At 41.4% G+C, this 24423-nt stretch overlaps 1 protein-coding gene and 1 long non-coding RNA gene across 4 annotated transcripts in view; one reads left to right on the plus strand and one right to left on the minus strand.

Moving 5' to 3' along the window:
- The first annotated feature begins 1163 nt into the window (after nt 1-1163).
- LOC116932808 (zinc finger MIZ domain-containing protein 2) overlaps nt 1164-24423 on the plus strand; it is a 28798-nt gene continuing 5538 nt past the window's right edge. Inside the window, exons 1-6 of one of the 3 annotated variants that reach the window (XM_032940685.2) lie at nt 1164-3121; nt 22282-22542; nt 23261-23384; nt 23462-23710; nt 23794-23979; nt 24050-24376. In XM_032940685.2, coding sequence (XP_032796576.2) covers nt 3108-3121; nt 22282-22542; nt 23261-23384; nt 23462-23710; nt 23794-23979; nt 24050-24376 — 1161 coding nt within the window. In that variant the 5' untranslated portion in view covers nt 1164-3107. The remainder of the gene's footprint in view (nt 3122-22281; nt 22543-23260; nt 23385-23461; nt 23711-23793; nt 23980-24049; nt 24377-24423) is intronic. The other 2 variants (XM_032940694.2, XM_032940703.2) reach the window with 2 other exon arrangements.
- Nucleotides 20283-22286, minus strand: LOC123469430. The gene is made up of 2 exons (XR_006642703.1): nt 21001-22286; nt 20283-20560 (listed from the first exon to the last, which is right to left on the minus strand). It is a non-coding gene; the product is annotated as an uncharacterized LOC123469430 (long non-coding RNA).

Consider the following 24423-nt stretch of genomic DNA (forward strand, 5'->3'; position numbering starts at 1 on the left):
TTTTTCGACACGTGTATTTTTTATATTTCATTTGTCTTTGTATATACGTTCTGTTCGTGTAAATACAAACCGTATGTTTGCAGAGTATAACAAATGCATATGGATGTGATGCCTATATATACCGCCCTGCCTATATCTCATAACAAATGACGTAAAATCAAAGCGTCGAGAGTTTGATTATTGCCGGATTGAAATATACTCGTTTAAAGCCTCTTACTGTGAAGGCAATAACAGCAGCGTACCATTTATTGTTATTATATCTAATAGCTACGTTTTAGATGTGTTTAATTTGTTTTTTTTTTCAAATAAAAAAGGGGGGAGGGGATTAGTGTTTCTCGAAACTTCGACGTGATTTGCCGTGATGAATTTGTATTTAAAGTGGCAAAGTATAGGTACAATCAGGTTATCGTTCCGTGCCTAACCGATTTGTCTGGACAGCAGGGAAATGGAGTCAACAGTTCAGAGAGAAAACGAAAGAATTGATCTTTTTTTTATTTTGTTTAAATAAATACATTTAATTTTGTTTTTTGTTTTTTTTCTTTCTATTTTCTTCTCTACGTTCCGTTCCGTTTTGTTTTCTTTCCCCTCCTCTTTTTCCCATTCTTGTTTCTGCGGTTTGAATTCGAAACATTAGACGTTTATACACACAGACACACACACACACACCCGAAACATTGGGAACTCCACCAAAACAGGGGGGGAGGGGAGGTATTGAATTGAAAGGAGAGACGAATGAAAAGAAAGAAAAGAATGAAAGAATAAAAAATCGAAATAAAGAGAGAGAGAGAGAGAGAAAGAGACAGAGAGGAGAGCGGACGCGGAGAGTAGCGCATCCCTCTGGTGTCACCCGCTCGAAGCTGCGCTATATGCTGATGATACTGCCAGCTCCGGTGGGGCTCCCCCACTTGCATTGAACAAGGCAGCGGCAGCACGTAGACCCTCCGTCGACCCTCTTCTTCCTCCCTCTTTTTATTTTATTTTATATTTTTCTTTCTTTCTCTCTCTCTCTCTCTCTCTTCCCTTTTTTTTTTTCCCGGCCCCTGTCTCCACCCAACCCGAACCTCCCTACCCCATTGCTTCCCTCTCCTTTGGGTCTGGGTCTGGTCTCTCTGTGTGTGTGTGTGTGTGAGTGTGTGTGTGTGGCGGCCAAAAAAGCAGAAGGAATGTTCCACGCTTCGGTCAGAATGCCTGTAGCGCACGACCGGGCAGCACGTCTCTGAATACCCGTCCGTGTTTTTGTTATTATTCTTCGGAAAGAAAAAAAAAAAAACAGAAGTTTAATTTCAATTCGACTTGAACTCTCGTCGTCGCAGTTCCAGTGCAATTTGGTGGACATTTTGTTGTTGTTGTTTGTCTTGCGCTTTAATTGTCTGATTTTTGGAAAAGCGCATTTTTTAAAACTTCCACCTTCAAAATCAAAGAGAAGAAAAACTGTTGAAATAAAGCAAACTGATTTGTTTATTTCTTTCTGCAGTGCGTGCGTGATTGTGCAAGTGTGGTGTGTGTCTTCTGCTGGCCAGCAATCCGTTAGCCGCTTCAATAATAGCGAAGAAAAAGAAAGAAAGAAAGCAAGAAAAAAAAATAAAGGGTTTCAACCGTAATACAGTGCCAGAAATTGGACGGCCATTCATTCAGTGCCAAGTTGTTGTTGGAAACAGCCGGACTTGTTAAGCGGACGACACCAGCGCCGGCTAGAAACTCTGAAATCATTTGACTAAGCGCACACATTTCTATACGTTTGCAACAGTTAAACACAAGTGATCGTTTCGTGCAACGTCTTCGCGCAATCAGCGAGCGCGTGTGTGTGTGTGTGTGATCGTTGGCTGCGGCTCTTCCGAGCTCCGGTTCCGAACACCAGCCATCCGCAAAACACGTTCCGGTCTATCTTATTATTATCAAAAAAAAAAAAAAAACCCAATGCGGTGCTTGTGTCTTCTCGAGTGCCGGCCTCTGCAGCCACGTATTTGAATTGTAAATCAATTCGGATGCATATAATCAGTGCGGACGCTTTTTCTTCCTGTTCGCCGTCGACCCTTTCTCCTTCGTCTTCCGCATCCGCTCCAGACGAAGAATAAAAAAAAAGGCACACATTTCTTCTTTTTTTATAACGCTCCGTCCGTTTATCGCCTGGCGCGTAAGAAATTCGAGATCTTAACAAGCGGAGAGGGACAAGGAGCTTCTCAACGCTCCTGATCCGCCTTTGTTGATGTCGACGACGTTGTTGTTGGACGCCGATGCGATCGTGCGCGCATGAAAACGACAAGAAAAACATCTCGCCAGCATTCCACCGCATCAACAAGACCGGCCCTTTTTGAATTTCTTCAACAGGAAAAAAACAAAAAAAAAAACAAAAAAAGAAATTTTGAAACTCGCGCGCTCTCCGCCTCGTTGTCGTATCAAAAGCCCTGAAGGCAAGGCCAGGCCAATAAACAAGAAAATTCAAAATCCAGGAAACCTTGCGGTGCCAGTCGATCGTTGTTTGTTTTGTTTTTTTCAAATTTCTTGTTTTCGATAGCGAGAAAAGAAATCAAAAACGGTGAAGAAATGAACGCGAACGTCAGCTGTCTTGTTGACCTGGCAGAAGTGGACAGCGTCGACAGCCGTGGATTACCATTATCGTGAACTCGCAACAGCGCGTGAAAACACATAGAAAGAGAGAGAGAAAGAGAGAGAGAGAGAGAGAAGTGGGGGGGAAGGTGTGCGCAAACGAGTGAATAACAACGCGCTGCGTGTGCGTGTACGCGCGCGTGTGTCTATGAGTGCAAGTGCCGGCAAAGGACACACGTATTTTAAGGACGCAACCAACACAATAAGGAGCTGCTGACACTTGAACAAACTGACAGAGAAAATAAAAAAGGAAAAGAAAAACAGTTTGGGGCAAGGAAAACATAGCGTCACTGATCGCAAAATCCAATCGAAAGAGAGAAACACAGACACTTTGCTTGTCACGGTCGTAGCTCGGTGACTAAACGGATTATCTTAACTGTGGTGCATTGATTTTTGGTCACGCGGTTCTTCGCTTGTGCCAGGATCTATACGTCACATCTTCGCTGCACACCTGATTCCACTCCACACACACACACAGATATTTGTTTTCCTATAGCGCCATGTTTGGGTCAAGGTAAGAGAGACTTTAGCCGCGTGCGGCCGCTTCTTATTAGACATATACTATTGCGATCTACTAATATTTGAGATATGGCGGTGCGATGACGTGAATTCGAAACTATTCCCCCACCCCCCTATATAAAAAATGGGCCCTACTCATCACTTGAGTCTTTACGGCGTCCAGGTTGAAACACCACAAATGGTGGCTTCTATATAACCGTTTGACTTTTTGTCGGTTTGATGTAATCTCGTTATCCGTAATTGTGATGGTCTCCATTTTGGGTCCCTAGATGACGCAATCAGCTGTTTTGTCAACTGGCCGTTTTTTTTTTCCCTATCGTTGTTTGGCTTGTGTTTAATAGGGTAAAAGAAAAGAAAAATCGGTTATACTGATATCTGGTGTTCGTTTGATATCATTTGAAAGTTACCGCGTCAGCTTTGCTTTTGTTTTGTTTTTTATCGGTACTATTTTTTACAATTTATTTATTTATTTTTTTTTTTCCTCTTTCTTTGCCCGCTTCCCTGTATATTTAAGAATTGCGTGGTGGGAAATCGACAGAGGGATAAAAAGAAAAATAAACGAGTCCCAATTTCCAACTTCGCCTCGTTCCCGTTCTGACCGTATCTCGTTCGGCCGTCCAATGTTGTTTACCCGATCCATCCGGACTCGACCACCTTTTTCTTGACGTGTCCTTGCATTTCTCTTTGTCTTGGTTGCCTGTTGTTTTATTTGATATCTTTCCCCTCTCTTTTTATTTTGTATTTTTTTTTTTAAATATTTTCTTCATTTTCTACTTGTTTTCTGTTCCATATACCAATCGTTTTTGGTATAAAAAGAAAGCCCTGGCCATTGCCGTGAATTAATGAGAGAATAATAGTCATTCAGAAAAGCGAAGAGAAGGAGAATGAGAGAGAGAGAGAAAGAAGGCGTGTAATTATTGACATCCGCCAGCCCCGTTTGCCGTCGATCCGCACAAGGATGCGCCCCATACACATCGTGAGTGACTAGGGGAAAGGTAGTAGCCTCTAAGAGTCTTGGAAGAAGAACAAAAATTAGAATAAAAAAAAAAAAATTAGGAAAAAGAAAACGGAATAATATAATAATGATGAGAAGAAGAAGACGTGGTGCACGCAAACGTAGGCACACACCGAAAACAGAGGAGAGAGAGAGAGAGGAGAGAGAAAAACAAAAAGTCGGGGTAAGGAAGAGAAATTTGATTGAAGGGAAAGGCAAACAGCAAAATTTGCACACAGAAAAAAAAAAAAACACGACAAAAGAACAACAAAGAAAAAAACAAAAACAAAACAAAAGACTGACAAAGTGGGACAACCATTCCGCTGGATAAGCAAAAAAACAAAAATCAAGGAATAATGATTTGTTTTTGGAAATCAAAAGAATGGGGAGAATTGACACAAAACCATTGCAAATTGAAATGAAAAAAAAAAAAAGCTTGAAAATATTTAGACTCTTATTTCATTGTGCACTCCATTTTGTCGAATAGGAAATTTTATATTTCTCATTTTCGTAATGATGAAAAGAAAAAAAGGAAAAAAAAAGGAGTCCGTCTGTGGCGGGCATTGAAAAGTAGGTAGAGCCGTACTTGTAGTTGTACTAACCTATCGTATATATAGTAGAGTAGGCTATTGTCGCTTGGAAATCCGAGAGATCCCATTCCGGTCGGAATAAAAAAATAAAAATAAAAATGGGGGGAGGAACTGACATTAAAACCAGTTGAAAGGAGCCAGCCAAAGGGAACAGCATTCTTTTTATTTCTTCCATCGTCTATAGGAACGGAATGAGGTGATGGTGGGGTGGCGGGAGGACGAACGACGGAAGGAGGGGCTCGGAGGTTCAACGACGCTACATAATTTTTTTCTTTTTTTGCTGTTTTCTTTCATCTTCTTGTCATACGAGATCTGCATCGAAGCGTCACACCGTTGCCTTGTCTATTTGTTTCTTTCCGAGTCTCTTTGCCTGCCGAAATTCTCTTGTATCTTTAAGTCTAGTAGCCTTAACGTTATATCGTTTCATTACGATTTACGGTTGGATTATTTGAATTATTATTTTTTTTTTAAATAATGGCTGAGTGCGGACGATGTTGAGAGCGGAAGAGTTGCGTGAATGGCCATCAAACGACAAGCAAAGGGAGTTGTCAATCGTCTTTGTTTTTTCCTTTTTGAAACTTCATGGGAAGACATTTTGTCTAGTTGTCCGGGACCGACCGTAGATGTCGGGTGATTCGTTCACAAAATGGCAGTTTGTAGGTGGGTGGTAGATGATGATGATGATAAAGAGGAGAACGAAAGAGAGAGAAAGAGAGGGAAAAAAAAAAAAAAACAAAAAATGAAGAGAGGTTGAGCGCAGCCGTCACCGTTCCGGTCACGGATTCACGTCGCGCACACGCAACTCAACGTGAGTGTTTTCGGTTGTTACGTCGACCCCATCGCTCTCTAAATATTCTAATAAAAAGGGCCACGTCTGTCTCGCTGAAAAAAAATTCAAAAAAAAAGGATCTAATTTGTCTGATTACATTTTTATGAATCACCGTAACACATCACATCGCCTATCTGTTGTGCATATATACGCAAGACGGACAATGTCTGTATACATGATTTTCCGGGTAGGGGGGGGGGGGGGTCTGCACCGATTGCAGGTGAGGTCGAGTCTTGCTCGTCTCTTTTCCTTTTTGTTGACTCTTTTGACATCAAACTGAAACGGCTGGCCTCAATACCGTTACTGATTCCGTAATGTCCAACTCGTCTCTTCTTCCTGTATGTATACAGTATATATATACATTTTGCAGCTATACAACAGCGACAAACAATAACAAGGACACGTACATATATTTATAACGTTTCACGCACAGCCAGCGCATTTCGTTGATTTTTCGTTCACCGTTTGTCGCGGCCGTATTCGGCCATTTTTTGATTTGATTTACCGTTTTCGTACCTGTTAGCTCTCATTTCCTTTTTGGTTATTTTGGGAATTTTCTGCTGTTTTTCTTTTTTCTTTTTTCTTTTTTTTTTCCTTTTTACAGGTTTACTATTCTATTTTCTGCGTGAGCCAAGTTTACTAGAGCAAACGCCTACTGTACCTCTTCATTTGTTTGTTTGCGATTTCTTCCTCTTTTTATTTTGCGGAGAATGGATGGCGGATTTCTTTCTTTTTCTCGCCCTCGTTTCCAAACTTTTTTTTTTTTTTACATCTCCAAAGATTGCCAGGGGATGAGGGTCAGATTTTATTTATAAAAAAACAAAAAAAAAAAACCAAAAAAAAAAATCATGCGAGCAATTACTTCCTTTCCTCCCCCTCCGCCCATTTCAGTTTTGTCTCCTTTTTTTTTTTGTCTTTGCTTTTTGAATTCCTCTTCAATCTGGTTTTTTTAGCGTCCATCGGAGCGTTCCAATGTGAAACCGCCGAGACGTTTAGTCACCCCACACACAGACACACACACACACTACTGAGTGTAAAAATATCTTTTTTTCTTCTTCTTCTTCTTCTTCTTCTTCTTCTTGCCCATAAAAGAAAAAGAGAAAAAAACAAAATAATAATAAAAATAAAAGGGATAGATGGAAAAGATAGATGGCTAATACACAGAGCGTGTGTACGTTGCGTGCAACACATAGGCAAGGCGGAGGCAAGGCGGAGGCAAGGCGGAGGCAAGGCGGAGGCAAGGCGGGTAAAAGAGATACCTACACACGACTGTTGTAGCAAGAGCCAGCAGCCGCTAACCAGGCCAAACAACAAGAAAGAGAAGTGGAGCTTTACGGACGGTGAGTGAACAGAAAAGTTCAATGCTCCCCTTCTTTCTTATTTTTTATATTTTACCGGGAGTGCGACGGACTTTCACGTTTTTTTTTTCCGTTGCAACTTTTTTCGTTTGTCGGTTTGCGTCTCTTTTTTTTTTTTTTCTTTTTGCTGTTCTCTTTTTTTCTTTTTTTTTCTTTTAAATTTTACCTATTTCTTCCTTCCTTCCCACACTACACGTTTTTCGTTGTTGTTGTTTGATTTCCTCGGAGCGGCGCGCTGGGTGCCCAGGTTTTCTCTCGGAAACACTCCAGTCTCCGCCTGTTAGACTACTAGACTTTCCTTCAAAACGCAGACAGTCGGTGGTATTTTCAATGATGATGTGTTCTACACATTTATAAAGAAAAAAAAGAAAGAAAAAAAAAATAATATTCTATTTAAATAAAAACGGAATTCATTTTTCGACGCCAACAAACAAAATGATTCATCCAAGAACGCGAGCCCTACGGCGGCCCTTTTCTTCACACACCACGCAAGACTAGTTCTATGTCTCTCTTTCTTATTCCGTCCTTCTTTTATTTTTGGTTTTTTTTTTCCCGGGGTCTTGATCTCTCACGATGCGGCCCGGCCGTTTTTTTTTTTCTAGTAGACACGGTGTGCTACACGCGCACCGATCCATGTTCTTCGGTTTGTTTTCCATCATCATCCATCGTCCGTTTTTTGTGTGTGTGTTGTTGTTGTAACGAGATCCGCACACGGCGCCAGCACGCAGCGGCTCCTCCTCGTGTGTCGAGCTGCCACACACATCAGACAGCCGACACACACGGATGGGAAGAGGAGTGGGAATCAGAAAATCGGGAGAGAAAAATCGGGAAAAAAGAAGGCGCCTCGTACACGATCTATGACATCATTCTGCCAACCAACCACCAAAGAAAGTCCATCAAGTTCATACGGCGTGGCTGTTGGGGCTGGGCATCTTGTGTGTGTGTGTTGTTCGCGGGGCTGGGCTGACCTGTCAAATAGGACGCAGGAAGCTTTCCCAACACGACTGGAAGTCTCTAACGCGTTCTCGGAAACGAGAAACGCACGAACGAAAGAGAGGAAATCAAGTAGATAGCGAGGCAAGAAAAGAAATGAGTGTCACAAAAAATTGAGCAAATACAAAAATTACAGACAAGTCAAGAGGACAAGTTGCTGGTATAATCTGAGAATCAATTCTTTGCATTACGCAAAAAGATGACAACTGTATTTCGAAAGAAAAATAATAACAATAATAATTGAGAAAAAAAAAAACCCATTTTTCTGTCAGAAAAAGAAGCACGACATCCGAGGGTTTGTTCAACAATCAACGGATAATCTATTTTCCATAACAAAAAAAAAAAAAAAAACAGAACCAAAAGAAAAGACGTCGATGAATCGACCGCTTGCTCTCCATATCAAACAGGTTCTTCTAGTGCAACTCTCTATACAAAAGCCCTTCTCACGTCATCGCGTCATCCAATCATCCGACGATGACAGAGGCCAAGAGAAATAAGAGTTTCTCGATTGTTTTGTTTGTTTTAACATCAACAAGACCACCATCAGCAACAACTCATTAGTCACCTTATCACTCTTACCGAATTATGATTTTTCTTTTGTTTGTTTTCTTAAGTGCCTGACGTACCTGTTCTATCCATCCGAGACGTCAAATTAAAAAAATGAGCGCTTTGGAATTTGGAGTGTGTCGTCAGCCTTGAACGCAATAAGAGCGTCACCTATTATGAATAACGGAGATTCGAAAGCTTATCAATTGCACCGTTGTTGCAATGGTACAGCAAAATAACAGAAAGGAAAAGAAAAAGAGATTATCCTCTATTGTTTGTCATTTCGTCCCTTCATTTCTTTCCTTGTGTCGTCGTTTGACTCGTACGCCCATCCGCCGACGTGACGTCATAAAGCGCGCACGCAACAAGATGCCAACTCTCTCTCAAGCCGATAAACAGGTGACGTGCGGTAACTAAGAAAACTGACGGAACCAGCGCCGTTATCTCGCGACCTCCTCCGCACCCACACGAACTCTTCCGCGATTTTGTTGGATTTTGTTTTTTTGTTTGTTTTTTAAAAAAATGTTTTCCTCCTTTTTCGGCTGAAAAGAGGAGAAGTTTAAAAAAGAAGAAAAAAACAAAAGAAAACATAATGTTTTGTTGTGGCAACGGGAATGAAAACGGCCGTGCAGACGCTGGCCTGGTTCATGTAGGTTGTTAGAACTCCGTCCGTCTGGGCCGTTGGCCCTGTGGGAAACGCTCATCACCATATTCTTACGACAGAAAATGGGGAGGACAGCAAGGAATCAATAAAATATGCGGCTCTACTGGTGGACACAACAGATACACGGAAGCAAATAAAAAAAAACAAAAAACCAAAAGGGAAAAAGAAAAGTCGACTCGTAGAATCAAGAAATAACAAGTACGTGACTTCGATTTGCGTTGCCTGGTTACGGCTTTATGTACAACTCACCTATACTCTATATAACTGTACGGCGTTATTGTATTTAACAGCCAACTGCGCACATCAGTCAACGTCGTCTTTTCACAGTTAACTAAGAGATACGCACGCAAAAGCAGCATTTGTTTCATTTCTTTTTGTTTCTTTCTTTCTTTCTTTCTGCGCTTGTTTTTATTTTTCAACGAATCAAGAAAAGAAACAAGGGAGTACGGATAGGTCTACGTTCAATGGACTCCCGGACCGAGGGAACTCTGCGGAAAGACCGGCCGACTACGGGGGCCTTTGAAAATGCACCGTATACTGTTGCCCAGTTGGTCATTTGAACTCTAGCTCCGCTTTCCCTTTCTTTTCTTTTCCTTTTTTCCTTTTCTTCCTTCTTTTCTCACTCCCTTATATATCCCGGTCTCCTTGGACTCTCCTGAGGGCGTCAAGTGCGGCCGTGATGGCGTCATCGATCCAAACAAACACGCGCCCCTTTCCCGCCTCTTGGCTTTTGCCTTTAACGGCTAACAAAAAACAAAACAAAAATGATTTCTCCTACTCGAGTCTCTTAATAAGCGAAAGAAACAGAGGCTGCAACACTTGAAGATTGTCGCGTTTCTTTCTTTTCATTTTATTTTTTTTTAGCTTTGAACTAGAAATAAAAAAAAATAAAATAAAAAAATCTCGTATGCAAAATAGTTTGTTTAGTCTTGACTTTTAACAACCTTTGAAATTCTTGATAAAGATGCATGTGTCTACCCGTGTCCAGCGCATATATAATATATTCAACTAGATGTCTCTTAACTGTCATCATGCATATTTAAATTTGAGCTGTTGACTGTGCTGGGATCGCCTGTTCCAACAACGGACGTGTGTATATCAAACACAAGCACGTTAGACTTAAAGACGAGGATAAGGGTGGCGAGCAGCTACAGGCCGGGTCCGTCGTAGCTGATGGAGTCGGAACTATATTTGATCGATAGCGTCATGACACAGCAGGCGGGATGAAACTCGAATAACGATCGTGTGGTTCTCTTCGTTCCCCCCCCCTTTCCTTTTTGTGTGTGTGAGTGTGTGTGTGTGTTCCTTTTCCTGCTGGGCTTTTGTTTTTATTCTTTTGTGTCAGAATATCTCCGTGTACGTACGTCTTTTTCTTATTTCTTTTCTTCTGGTTTGTGACTGGAATTGTGCGCGTCAGTGTAAAGGACACACACCACGAGATTATAGAGAGAAGCTCTTTCATTTTGTTGTTGTTATTTGGCTGCGGACTCGAGTCGCTCCTCATCTGATGTTTAAGCGTGAGTTCATCACATTTTCCAAAGCCCGAAGAAACCCAGAAGATAAGAGATAAAAAAGGGAAGGCGATAAAGATTCAGCCGAAAAATGTAAATCAACTCGTTGTTTGGCTTGTTATTTGTTTTTCTTTTGTTTTTTGTTTTGTTTTTTCCTCGTCAGTGTGGAGCAGACGCGCTTCATTGCCGAAGGTCGCGTCGGCCACTATAGTGTCTTCGAAGAAGACGACATACTGCCAATCCCCGTGTATATACGCAACTGCGATGCTCCCGCGTGATATAGTCTGGCTCCCATTTTCTTTCGTTCCTCTTGTTTCTCTTTATTTTTTATTTTATTTACAGGGGGGAATTTTTTTTAGTTGCTAGGTCCGATGAAATCGATGTGTCCCTTGCATAGTCTTCCATACACACCCGTGACTCGCTCCCTCCTTTTTTTTTTCACGAACGAACGGCCGCTCTTTCGTTTCTATACGGCGACCTCTCCGTGGAAACGACCCACGCGCTCACAACCACTCACAACATTCAATATATGCCACCCTCTATCTCTCCCTCTCCTTTTTTTTCCCCCTGATGTTTGTGTGTGTCTTTCTATCTGGTCGACAATGAACGACGTCGAAGCTGGTGCTCCCATTCCCACCGACGCTCGTGAAAAAAAAAGCCTTTTTTTTATTCTCTTTCTAATTTTTATTTGCGTCTTTCTTTTCTGCGGGTCTCTGTCCGCTGTTGCTGCTCGCTGATGCAGCAGCCTACGTCAAAGCTCAAGCACAAAAAGAATGAAAAAAAAAATAAAAAACAAGAAGGGAAGACGTCAAACGGAAAAGAGAGCAGGCACGCCATCTTGGCCGCGCCATCATCAAGCAAAAGAAAAGAAGCCACCGTCTTTCTAGAGAGAAATCAATAAGAGAAGAGAAAGAAAAATAGAAAAGAAAGGGGAACGAAAGAGTAGGGCAAAAAAGAAAAAAAAAAAAAAAAGTTGGCAACATTGTTGCGTTGTGGCCGGATCGAATGGCTGCGCCGCCGTGTGCCAACTCATTCCGCGCGCTCACGGTGCAAGCAACGCACAACAGAAGGCGGACGGATCCATGTGTCTGTGTCACACGGAGTAAAAACAGTTCCTCTAGTTGGAAAAAAAACAAAACAAAAGAGCTGAGTGCGTCCGCGTGAGGGCGAAGCCATTTGAATCAGGACGCGTCAAAAAGAAAAAAAAAGACAACGTCGTTTTTGTTTTCTTTTCGCCTTGTTGCGTGTTGGTAAATGGACTTTCTTGTCGTGTGCGGAACGCGCGAAAAAAAAAATATCGAAAAGGACAACAACAACAAAACAAAACACAAAAAATGTGAGATAAATGGAATTCAGGTCTGACGTTCTGACCCCTATCCAACGATGATCGCTTGCCGGATATAGTGGCAACGGAAAAACATCAAACAAAACCAAACACCTGGTCGTGAATATATTAGGGACTAACCGCTAACACCAAAACCCGCTCGCGCGCGCGCGCACCCATCATCTACACCTACGATTGGTATTTTTCCTTTTTTATATTTATATATATTTCCTACACACACACACACACAAATTACAGAAGGAAAACAACAAAAACGAAAAATTTTTTTCATCGTTTGTCTGTCTACCGGACTATCTCTCCTGGTTCATGTGTGTGTACGTGTGTGGAAGAATCTAAGAAAAAAAAAAATAGAAACAACAACAACAAAAAGGTGAAAGAAAAAAAGGTAGGGATGAACGAACCGAATGAACGGAGATAAAAAAAAAAATAAATAAATTCTTTGGATATTTGTCGATCCTGACCGCCGTTGTTGTTGGGTTTGGTCTATCGGGTCGGTCGGGGCAAACGCGCTTTACATGAGTGCGTTAAACTATGATGAGAAAGAAAGAAAGAAAGAAAGAAGAGAGAGAAAAAAAAATGATGATGATGAAGATGGAGGTCGAAAATGTTTATTTGAAATAGGAAAAAAAAAGAAAAGAAAAAGAAAGAAAAAAGATGAAGAAGAGACGCGCGGCGGGAGTTGAGGAATTCATTCTTCTGCTCTCCCGCCGGTTAGAGGGAGGTTAACGTGCATACACATTCAGCTCTACACACAGATAGGTGAGATGAAGGTGAGATCTCTTCTTTTTTCTTTTCTTTTTTTTTCTATTTTGCGTCTCGTCTCTCGTTGTGTTTGTCTGGTGCATAGACAAAAACCATATCTCTCTCTCTCTCTTCTCTTTCATTCCACGTCTGTAATACGAACGATGTTTTTTCAACTCACGGCTCCCCAGTGTTCACCCGCTTGTGTTTTTTTTTCAAGAGCGCTACAACCAAGATGGGATATTTATTCCAACTAGAAACTGGGGGAAACAAAAAAAAAACGAACGACAGATTTATATTTAAAAAGAAAGAAATGATAAAAAGAAGCTGCTGTGCGGAGACTTGCGATATAAAATAGCGAAGAATAAAGAAACGAAGCCTCCATCCTTTCTGTAATGTTTGGTAGTCAATCTGGTAGCATCGGGAGTATAGCGCTTCTATTTTTCTTTTCCACCATTTATTATTATTTTTTTTTTTTGTTTCCGATACGTGAAATAGAACGAGAGAGAGAAGGGGGAAAAGAAAGGGGGGCGCACGTACGCAAGAAAGAACAAAAAAAAAAAAAGGAACCGAGTTGCTGGGTAAGAGAGAGGAATCGGCGGGTATTGATCTGCGCCTCGGTCGACCCCAAAGTCAGCGCAGATGGACATCATAACCTCCCTCTGCTCTTCTCTCTTCATCTCTCTCTCTCTCAGGCTCCATTTAGCTTTTAGCTCTCTGTATATATTTATACACGCATAAGATAGATATATAGAGCATAGTATACATATATTCCCAGTGCAACCGTTTTCGCCCTTCCCTATTATTTGATGTGTACATTTTTTTTTTTTTTTGCGTTTGGGTTCTCCCGTCAATTGATCAGCGGCTATAATGAACTCCCCCCCCTGTTTCTCTCGCCGTGTCTTCCCTTTTCTCATTTCTCTCACGGAGCTACACCACACTCCTATTGTATAGCATGTAAGCACCTAAAAGCTTATATATAGGATATATATATATCGCTGCCACCATTTGGCTCCTCAATCTTCCCTTTTGGTTTGCTGTCTTTCTCTCTCTCTCAATAGGGCGATCGATACCCAACCCCCCCACCCCACCCAAAAAAAAACCAAAAAAACAGCAGCCCTTTTTTTTTTTTTTTCTACACTCGATCGTCTAACTTGACTCTATAAAAACATAAGACTGCTGCTTTCGTAACTCTTCATATTAACTTACTTAAGAGTCTCCTCCCACCCCTATACCCCCTGCTGTATTGATGGGACTTATTTTATATATAAATAGTTCAATCTTTTTTCTTTCTTTCTTCTTGCTGCCGCCCATCTGCGGTCAAAACTAATTAATACCATCAAGATTGATCCATCGATCTTGTTGATCAACGTCGTTGTGTGCATGTCGGTGAGCCAACAAAAGAGGCAAAATAAAAAATGGGAAATCTTAAGAGAGTCTCTTTTTTGTGTGTGTCTGTGTTTCAAAATGAACAGCCAAAAGGCAGGGCGTGAGATTAGGGGGAAGAGATCCCGCGTGATTTCAAAACCGACAGGATATCGCATAAAGAGTATAGCCAGTTAAGTCTGTTCGCTCATCAACGCACCAGGCAGCAAATAGTGAAAATGCGAAGGACCCGCCCACTTTAGCCCAGATTGCCTTGTTCCTTTGCTCCGGTCTCCTCAAAAGCCGAGGAAGATCAGTCGGCCTGCTGGTTGCAGCAGCGACTGTTGGCCCTTTTTTCTTCTTTAGATATCTGTCGACGCTCACAAGTCTACTGCACTGCATATACGCTATATTTATATGTATGTTTCTCCGTGTGTGTTTGTCTGGAGGTTGGCAGTCGTCGGGATTGATCCGCCAGTATTTTCAATGTTCCCTCTTTTTCTTCCGTCCCTCAGGGCTGTCGTCAAAGAGAGAGAAAAAAGGGACACACACACACACACACGAGTCTTTTGTGTGTGTGGAATAAAAGTAGCAGAAGCGGGAGCAGCGTGTGACGCAGTCTCTTTATTGATTTGCAAAAGGAGGGGTCTGAGGGGGGGGGGGAGGGGGGTATATAATGTAACCGTACCGAGAGCTGTATACGCTCTGTAAAGTGTATAGTGGCAGTCTGTTAGTATGGGCACAAGGCTACACACTGCGCTGTAATATATAATATCATAGCAAAATACAATTTTATATGTATGCTCCCTGACGATCTCTTTCTTCTCCGCATTTTTTTTTTCTTTTTCCTTCCTCCTAGTCCCATTGGCTCACGCTCTATTTTGCGCAATCTCGGTCGGCTTGTCAACGCTTGATTCTTCCTTTTTTTTTCCTTTTTTTGGTTTCATTTTCTTATTTTTGTTGCCAGGATGAGTCCGCGAAAGAAAGAAAAAGAGAAGAGCAATAAAAGAGAAACAGGCCCCTCGTTCTTATAATAATCCAACGAACGGAGAGAGGAACGAAACATAAAGAGAATCAAAAGAAATCGGTGTCATTTAATAGTTAGCCGCGTGTAAATGGAGCGCGTGTTTCTTGCGCTCCCGCATATATAGTATATATATATACTGTACGTACACATCATCATCATCATCAGTAGCAGCAGCAGCAGCAGCAGCAAAAAAGAGAACGATGTTATAATAACAACATCGTTGACTTGCCAGTCGAAGAGTTTTTTGAGCTTTTTTTGAGTTTGTTTGCCGAGCAGACCGTGAAAGGCAATGAAAAAATATAGTCGTCCGTCTCGTGTCGTTTAGCATATCGTCATCATGACGTCACGTCTTCAAACATCACGGATAAAATCCAACAGGAAAAAAAGGCAACCAGCATCAACAACCGACTAATATACGGAACGGATGCCCATCTTTCTTTTTTTTTTCGTTTTTTCTTTGTTTTTTTTAAATGTTTTTTATTCTATCCCGATGGCAGTTTCTGTTGGTGTGTACACGACCCTGGAAACCACTGACAGCTAGCGCACGGGTGGGGTGTGCGGTGGGTGGGTTAATCTAAAACGGCGCTCCATAGTTACATGAAGTCAATTCATATTTGATTTTTCTTTTTTTGGGAAGAAAGGAATCTTCTGTCGGCTTCTGGCTAAATTCTCTGCGCCCAGAACAAAAAGAAATCTATATAATAAATACTGGTGGTATAGGAAAGAAGAAAGATGTTAGGCAACAAGGACGAGCGCTCACGTATATAAGAGACGACCATTGAATATTTTGAAAATACGAATTCATTTCTCCCCTTTTTTTTTCTATCTCTCTTTTTTAAAACACTCAAACACACACACACGCACACAAATAAATAAAATCAACCTTTTTGACTTTGAATTCTAACTATACGACGATGCTATATAACGCTGCGCATATATACATGTTGACTCTTGAGTGGAACTCCGGCAAGGACTTCCTGGCTTTTGATGGTGCGGTTGTTTCTTTTTCTTTTTCTTTTTCTTTTTTCGACTTGATTCTCATCCCGTACCGGCGATGGCGTTGACTGCCGAAGCAAAAATTAATGAAATTTTAAAAGCCAAAAGCAAAAAAAAAAAAAAAATAAAAATAAAAAAAATATATATATTAAAAATGAAAGAAACAAAACAAAACAAAAATGGAATGAAAAGCAGGGAAAAAGAAATGGATAGACGTGAATGCACAGAGGATAACAAAATGAAATGGATAGGAAGAAGCAGAGAAAGAAAAAAGATGGAGACTCGTTGGTTGTTTTGTTTTTTTTTATAATTTTATATAAATATATTTATTTCTTTTTTTCTTTTTGTTGTTGTCTGAGTTTATATAGAGATAAGGTGAGAAGACCTTGAGCCCGTGCCAAAATGTTTAAATGCTCTTCGGGACTTGGGGGGGTTTCAGGACGTATAGACACGCGGGCTCCGTATATGCAGCGCTTTATTTGTTTTTATTTTGTTGTTTATTTGATTTAATTCGCTCCTACCGTATGGCATTTAAGAGCGGCTTTTATTCTAAATGCTATACAGAGTGCCTACGATCGAGTTTAGTATAGCAATGCACTCGCGGGCACTGCTACCATTTAAAGCTTTCAAACTTTGTACACAGTTTGCCGAGCTGCTCCCATTCATTGACGCCCTTCGTTTTTCACTGTCAATATTTTTGCGTAACGCAATGAATGCGCTTTGCATCGCATTTAATTAACCCCGATTTGATTGGATTCCTCTAAAGCATTTACCACGCTAACAACACGACAAAAATACGAACGCCGATCTATTTCTCTTGTTTCTGCGTGCGGAAGGTGTTGTCTCCTCTCCTCTTTCCAAAAAGAGAAAGAAATGGATAACCTATTTGGCATAAAGACGGTAGTAACAACACGGTGGCGGTGGCTTTTGTTGATAGTTCGAAGTTCAAAAGAAGGACGGCAATGAGCTGGCGCAAAACTCGAATCTCGCAGCGCAAGTCAGACATTACACGTATACAGTATGTATATTTTACTGGATATACGAAGATATTCAAAAAGAGAGCCTTATAAAGTCATGCGTACAACCCATCTTGTGTTGTTGGTTTTTTTTTTCCTTTTTTTTGTTTCATTTTTATTCTTGAAAAGAATTTTTTTTTGGGTTTTGGTGGGGCGAGGACAGCGCCACCGTTGCCGGCACTATAGACGCATCCGCTAGCATTTTATTATTATTATTTTATTTTTTTTCATCTACGTAACAACACAGTCATTCTCGAAATATAAAAGAAGGCAACAACAACAACAACAACAACAACAACAAAGACATTTAAAAAGGATAGTCTGCCGGAGCAACAAGTTGCTTCTTCTTTCTTTCTATTATTCATCACTTTATTCTTTCTGTTTTTTGTTTTTTATTTTTTTTGTTACCCTAAAATGTTATCAGATAACATTACTATATACTAGATGCTTACTTTATATGTATATTATACACATAGACACTGTGGTGGTTTGTGTTCTTGACCGCTGCTCTTGTGTGTGATGCGATCGTATATATACAAGACTCTTCTTCATTCTTTTATTATGCTCCGGGCCATATTTTTTTCTATTTCTTTCACGTTTCTTTGCCCTGTTGTTGTTTTTTTTTTTGACGTTTTTCAAAGAGGGAAAAAAAAAATGAAAATGAATGTGTACTAAAAAAAAAAAATGCCTACCTGCAGGACCTTAATAGGAACTATTCTCTTTCGTTCTTCTCTCGCCTTTTGGTGGCTATGCGTTCTCGTTCATTCTCGACTTTCGTGAGAGAAAAAAATAAACACACAGAAAAAAAAACGGGGGGGGGAAAGAAAAAAAAAAAAAAAGAATAAATAAAAATAAGCAACCTTAATGTCATCGTTTACTCTCGAGTGAACACAACGTTCAAAGCCCATCAGCGCTTTCGCCTCTCTTGTTCTATTACGGTGTCCATTACGCGGCAACCGTTGACGGCTATTCTCTAACTTGTGTGTGTGTCGGCGTGAAATTTCGACGCCAAAAAAAAAAAAAGTTACTTCAACTCAATTTTAAAATACAGAAAAACTACATTTTCTTTAAAATTCTTGGGTGTGGCATATAGATATACACGCCTGTACAGGTAAAAAAAAACAAAAAAATTAGAAAAAACCGACGCAATCGTGGCGTGCGAGTGGGCGACGTTGAACCAATATGGAAATGATGACTTTCTCAACCAATGGGCAAAATCACGTGAATGTCAGGATAGCAAAAAAAAAATTAAAAATAAGAGAGAGTTTGGTGTAGTAGAGGAAGAATGGGCAGAGAGAAATGCGAGGTGGTAGCGAGCATTGGTGATAACGGTAGCGTATCGGTTACAGTTATCGAATAGAGGGCGCGTGTTTGCATTTGGGCAGCTGATTGCTAATCTTTTATTTTATTTTGTTGTCCATTTCCCCGCGGCCGTTGGGAAATCATTAGCCAGGCTATATCGAGGTCAAACTTTTCCATCAGTTTGAAATGAATAGAATGAACAGACTACGCAATAAGCGGCAGTAGCGCCATCGCTTCATCGTTTTGATTTATAATTTTTTCATTGTCGTATATAGCGTTCAGTTTTGATGGACTCGTTAGATAACGACGAAAGCTAAAAAAAAAAACCGCACGTTTCCATTAATTTTATTTCTCCGACCCGGCAACACGCAGGGCTGAAAAACAAAAAATCAAATGACGAAAGCCTCGTTTAAACTGCCAGAGACTCGACGCTAATCAAAAATCATCATCGAAAGATACGTACATACGCACAATGAATTTTAAAATCTAGTTTTCGCCTTTCGATCTGAACCATCGGTTCCTTTTCTTTGAGTGTGTCTTATCTATTTTTATACGAGTGTCGTCATTTCTTTCTTAAAAATACGATTTCGATTGGCTTCATTTGGTATGCATTTAGCATCCGCACAGGTGCGCAACTATCACTCGACAAAACCTTTCTCCTTTTCTCCCGTCTTTTTTTTCTTTTTCTCTTTTTTCTTTCGTCTATGTCCTCCTGCTCGCCCACCTGTCTTTATAGACAGCCAAGGTTGATCCACCCCCTCCAGAGAGGAAAATACAGAATATTACAATGTCGCTTTAATGTAATATTACGTATCCGTTTGGCCATTGAGATTGCGATTTTGTTTGCGTGTTTTGTTTTTTTTTTCTAACGCGCAATCCGACAGTTTGCTAACAAAAATCGCATCCGTCTACGGCTAGAATAAAAACCTATTATCTTTCTTCTACTCTTGCTCTTTTCCTGTCGATTTTTTTTTTTTTTTTCATTTAATTTTTTACGAGCCTTGAACTGGATAGCACCGTATGAAATCGAAATAAAGTCGAGGTCTGTAGGGCGCCGGTGGCGGCGAGTGATTTGCGTGAATGATTTGCTGTCCTTCCATGCCTTTGCCGCGGCACTTTGCGTGCAAAACATTATGCGACAAGACGCGATAGCGGACCTGCTCTCGCCTTCCATAGACACACACTCTCTCGTCAGGGCCCGTGTTGAAAGCTCAAAGTCGCTGCAGCAAGAAAAAGAATTTGAAAAAAATAAAGGGTTACGACATTGCACGGTACAGGGACACGCTGGAACAGAGACAGGGACACAGGAAAATAAAACACACAATCAAAGACGGGAAACATTTTTTGTTTTTTTTTTGTTTTTCAATTTCGACATATTTTCTCCTTTATGTTTGTATATATTTATATCCTCGCGTGTGCTAGTTGCGCATTTTTTCGCCTTATTTCGTCATACGTATCGCCGTAAAAACGCGTACGCACTTGTATCCGAGATGGGCGTATAACTCTTGTGCATTTACATTAGCGATTCGTCAAATGCTCGTTTGTCCCATTTGCGCCACTCTCTCTTTCTATCTTCTGTTTCGCTCTGTGCACTGACGTATGACGGCGGACTTCAATCTTTTCGACGGGTGCGCTTGCTTCATAGCGCTAGAAAACGCGCTGACGTGGAGGACTTTGTGAAATCGGCGAAACAAACAAAAAAGACGTCGACATTCGGGTGTGGTTTTCCACACAAAAAAACAAAAAAAAAAACAAATAATAATAAATAAATAAATTTGAATGGGCCACTGGGTGCGAATGCTGATGGTCTTAACGCTTATTAGATGTGGAGGTCATGACGAAAAGAAAAAGAGAAAAACGCGAATTCATCAGGTGAAAATGGGGTCGTCAACGAACAAGTTTATGTTCAGCGGTAAAAAAAAAACAAACAAAAAAAATTCCAAATGCAAACATTTTGCAATAACGATATAATAACTAAAATGAGTGCGGATGACGAGCAAGGAGTTGTTCTCGTTCCGCGGTTGCACGCGCATCGTACGCGTCCTTTTTCCCGTTCACCAATAAAACAGCGATGACCCATCCATCTCGTAGCTCTTTGTTCTCTCCATCACCAACTCAAGGATGTGTGTGTCTTGTTAAGCAAGCTCTTCGTTTTTCCTTAAAAGGTAAAAAGACAAAAAAGAAGAAGCCAGACAAAGAATGAGAAACAGTTGGAGGGGAAGGAAACAATAAAGAGAAAGAAAAATAAGAAAAAGAAACAAAGAGGAGACAACGTCGTAAGGCGATGGAAGACGATAGACACAAAACCTTAGCCTTCCTTTTTGTTTTTTTCTCAACCGGAGACAACAAGGCTATAGCGTAGCACCCCCCACGTAATGTAGAGTATACATATATATATAAATAAAAGACAGTGAAAAAGAAAAAACGAATAAAACAAGAGTGAGGCAAAAATAAAGGCGAGTCGCATGCGTGACGAGAAAGCCAACGCGATATGTGCTGTTGTACAGTATACATATATATGTATATTGTACAGCAACTAACTATATGCTACAGCATATAATAATCTTATCCGAAAAAGAAAAAAAACAAACGAATACCTCCAAATGTTTTTTGTCTTTTGTGTGTTTTATGACTCTTCTTCGGTGTGTTTTTCTCTTCACTTTTTTGTCGTGAATGTCTCTCTCTCTCTTGTTTTTTTCCCATCCATTCTTCGGGCTAAAAAGATTTGGCCGGAACGTGGCGTTCACCAGCCCGTGACCCGACCACCCCGTTGGCTTGTTTTTTTTTTGTTTTTGCTTTTTTACTGTACGTCCTAATCTATTACGACTACTGTGCCTTTCTTTTTCGGCTATTTAATAATCTGCAACCGTGGATGTACAGTATAAAAAGCTATACAGTACATTGTTTCTATCTTGTCTCTTTCTTCTTATGTCCTTTCGATTTTTGGCCGCAAATTGGTTGGCTGCTTGTCGGGCCCCCTTTCGTTTCCTAAGAGGACCGTATCGTTAGATTATACCAGTTACAACTGCGTCCACAGCGCACGGCGGGCCAGGCCACTCAATATTGGATACAAGAGGGGGAAGGAAACCGAAATAAAATAAGAGAAACAGATAGAACATACAACACACACACACACACACACACAAAATAGGACCCACTCAGCGCAGATGAATGCCACGTCCGGTCCGGATATGCGTCTTTTTTTAATTAGGAGACGATTAACGTAAGACGAAATGGAATGGATAAAAGTTCATGTAAAAGTATACCCAAAGAACTGAAGACAAGAGGCAGCATTAGTTAATAGCATCATGAAAAGAAGAAGAAGAAGAAAAAGAAAAAAAAAAGGTCAAATGGGAATAAATCGTTCAAGGGAAAAACAATGGCGTCGCGTGTAGCACGACGTACTTTAAGGACAGCCGTGTCGTTTAAACGTTACACAAGATAAACGAAAAGGGCACACACGTTTTCATGCACATGAAGGCAGTACTGCTACTTCCACTGACGTTATACATCATGAGAAATAAAAAAGGGGGAAAAAAAAGGAGGAGTTATCTGGTTAATGCTAAACATTTGCCGTCCCCTCTCCTTCCCTATTTGATATTAAAAAATGTACCTGTAGCTACAAGTACGTCTGTGCCGGTGTGCCGCAAGGTTGAATCTGAATGGCCTTTGTATGTGTGCACAGCAGCACTGCGTACACATTCGTGAGCGTCTGTTTGTTTGTTTTTCTTTTTCTGTTGCAATTTCAAGGTTCTAGTGGAATAAAACACGTTGTCTAACGATGTCCCTTTTTTTCTTTTTCTCTCCTCTTTATTTGATTGAATGCTGTTTTATTTTGCTCCATTCGCTCGGACATGGCTGCGTTTTTGCGTGGACAGTAGTGACTGGTCGTCGGGAGGCGGAGCCCAGCAGCAGCAACAGCAACAACAGCAGCTGTCAGTGGTGACGGGAGCGTCCAGTTGGGGCGCGAGTGGATCGGCCGCTGGATCAGCATCGGCGGCCTCCTCTTTCGGACAGTCGGCCGACAATTCGGCCATCACAAACGGCTACCATCATCCACACCATCAGCACCAGTCGTCCTCTGCCAAGAATTCCTCGTCCTCGACAGCCGCATCGTTTCGGACCAACATGGCAGCCAGGTGAGAACAGAAAAAAAAAAAAAGAAAGAAAAACTTGAGGACAGTCTTCATCGACCTACCCTCTCCCACCCCCCACCCTTCCACCCCTATGGTAGTCACCCTATCTCTTATATCAATCGCTTCTCCCTCTCTACTACCTCCAGCCTGTCTATCTCGAAAATTGTTTATAACAATTCCCGTTTCCTCACTACCCCCAATACTACCACACGCTCTTGCCGATCACACACACACACATGTTCCATTCATCCTGAATGCCGTCTGCTGGCCCATTCAGCACCAACCCCCCTCATTCTTGCCCCCTTCTTTTCCCTCTGCTTTTGCCTCCTCACCAACGCAGATGTTTCATCGAGGGGTGAATAGAAAAAAAAAAGAAAAAAGAAAAAAAACACAAATAATAAAACATATAGACACACACACACACACACACATACACACACTCACACAGCCGCCAACCTCTTCAGCTGGTTCCTGTGTGTGTGTCACTGTCCTAGCCGGCTCAATACCTATTGGATTGTGACGACGAACAGTTGTGTATTGCGTGCCTGTGAACGTGTTCCAGCTCCTTTGATTTTCTTAGTTTTCAGTGAAAAATATTTCTCTTAAAACAAATTCCTTTATTTTTTTTTTTCTCCTTGTGCTCGCATCGTATTTTGTTTCTTCTTCATGGTTCTCATTGACGTCGATTGCCGCTGTCATCATCGTTTGTGTACAACAACAGTTACCAAAGTGGCATGGGTACACCGACGCCCGGAGTGACTCCACCGGATGCAGTCACGTCAGTCGGAGTCGTCGGTCTCCAGCAGCAACAGCACAACGAGCGTAACGATCTCAGTTATAATCAGGTAAACATCTCGATCTAGGACACGATTTCATTCAAAGAGATTTCAATTGACTTACGTTTTGGATTGATTTTGATTAGATGGGCGGCATGGGCCAGCAAGGCTTTAATGGTGTCAACCAATACGGCATGATGCAACAGCAGACGAGAGTGTCCAACGGCCAAGGTAATTTCGGTCCTGTGATGAACAGCGGCATGATGGGACCCGTCATGAACAACATGGCAACAACTGGAAACAATTCAGGAGCCGGTGGTAACATGATGATGAACAACGGCCCTGTCGGCGGCTTCCAGCACAACGGAATGACTAAAATGTCCTCAATGCAGCAGGTAAAAAGAAACAAACAAAATGAAAGTTGGTTATTTGAAATACGATGGGATGTCACAAATGCCGCGTGATTTTGAATGGACAGCAGGATCCGTACGGGTCGGGACAGGCGGGCATGAACAGCCCCATGTATCGTGGCCGGCACGCACCTTACCCTAACGCTGCGCAGCACAGTTCGCAAAAGCGACATCATCAGCAGCAGCAGCAACAACAGCAGCAACAACAGCAACAAATGAATAATTACGGCCAGTCCATGTACGGCCCCGCTCAGGTAAGTTTTCATGTACTCCATTTGCGCGTTGATTACGCGTTTAACACTCGTTTCGTTCGTGATTGATTAGGGTGGTTACATGGGCATGCGTCCGGGTTTCGCTGCCGGACCTCAGCAACAACAGCAGCAGTCACAACAATTCCAGTCGATGCAAAACATGCAAAGCGCCGGTGGATACCAAAATCCGAATGGCGTTCAAATGCAACGAGGAGGTGGTATGATGAATGGCGGTGCCAATCTGCGACCGATGAACAACATGAACGGCATGAACATGGGCTACAACACTGGAACAACTGGCAATGGAGCCCAGTACGGCTATGGCAACGGCAATATGGTCAATCAACAACAACAACAACAGCAACAACAACAGCAACAACAGTTTTATCCCTCGCAACAGGTGAGATTCGGATAATTGAATTGATTAGAAGAATAATACAACTGAAA

Source organism: Daphnia magna, linkage group LG1 (assembly GCF_020631705.1).
Source record: "Daphnia magna isolate NIES linkage group LG1, ASM2063170v1.1, whole genome shotgun sequence".
Classification (NCBI taxonomy): Eukaryota; Metazoa; Arthropoda; class Branchiopoda; order Diplostraca; family Daphniidae; genus Daphnia; species Daphnia magna.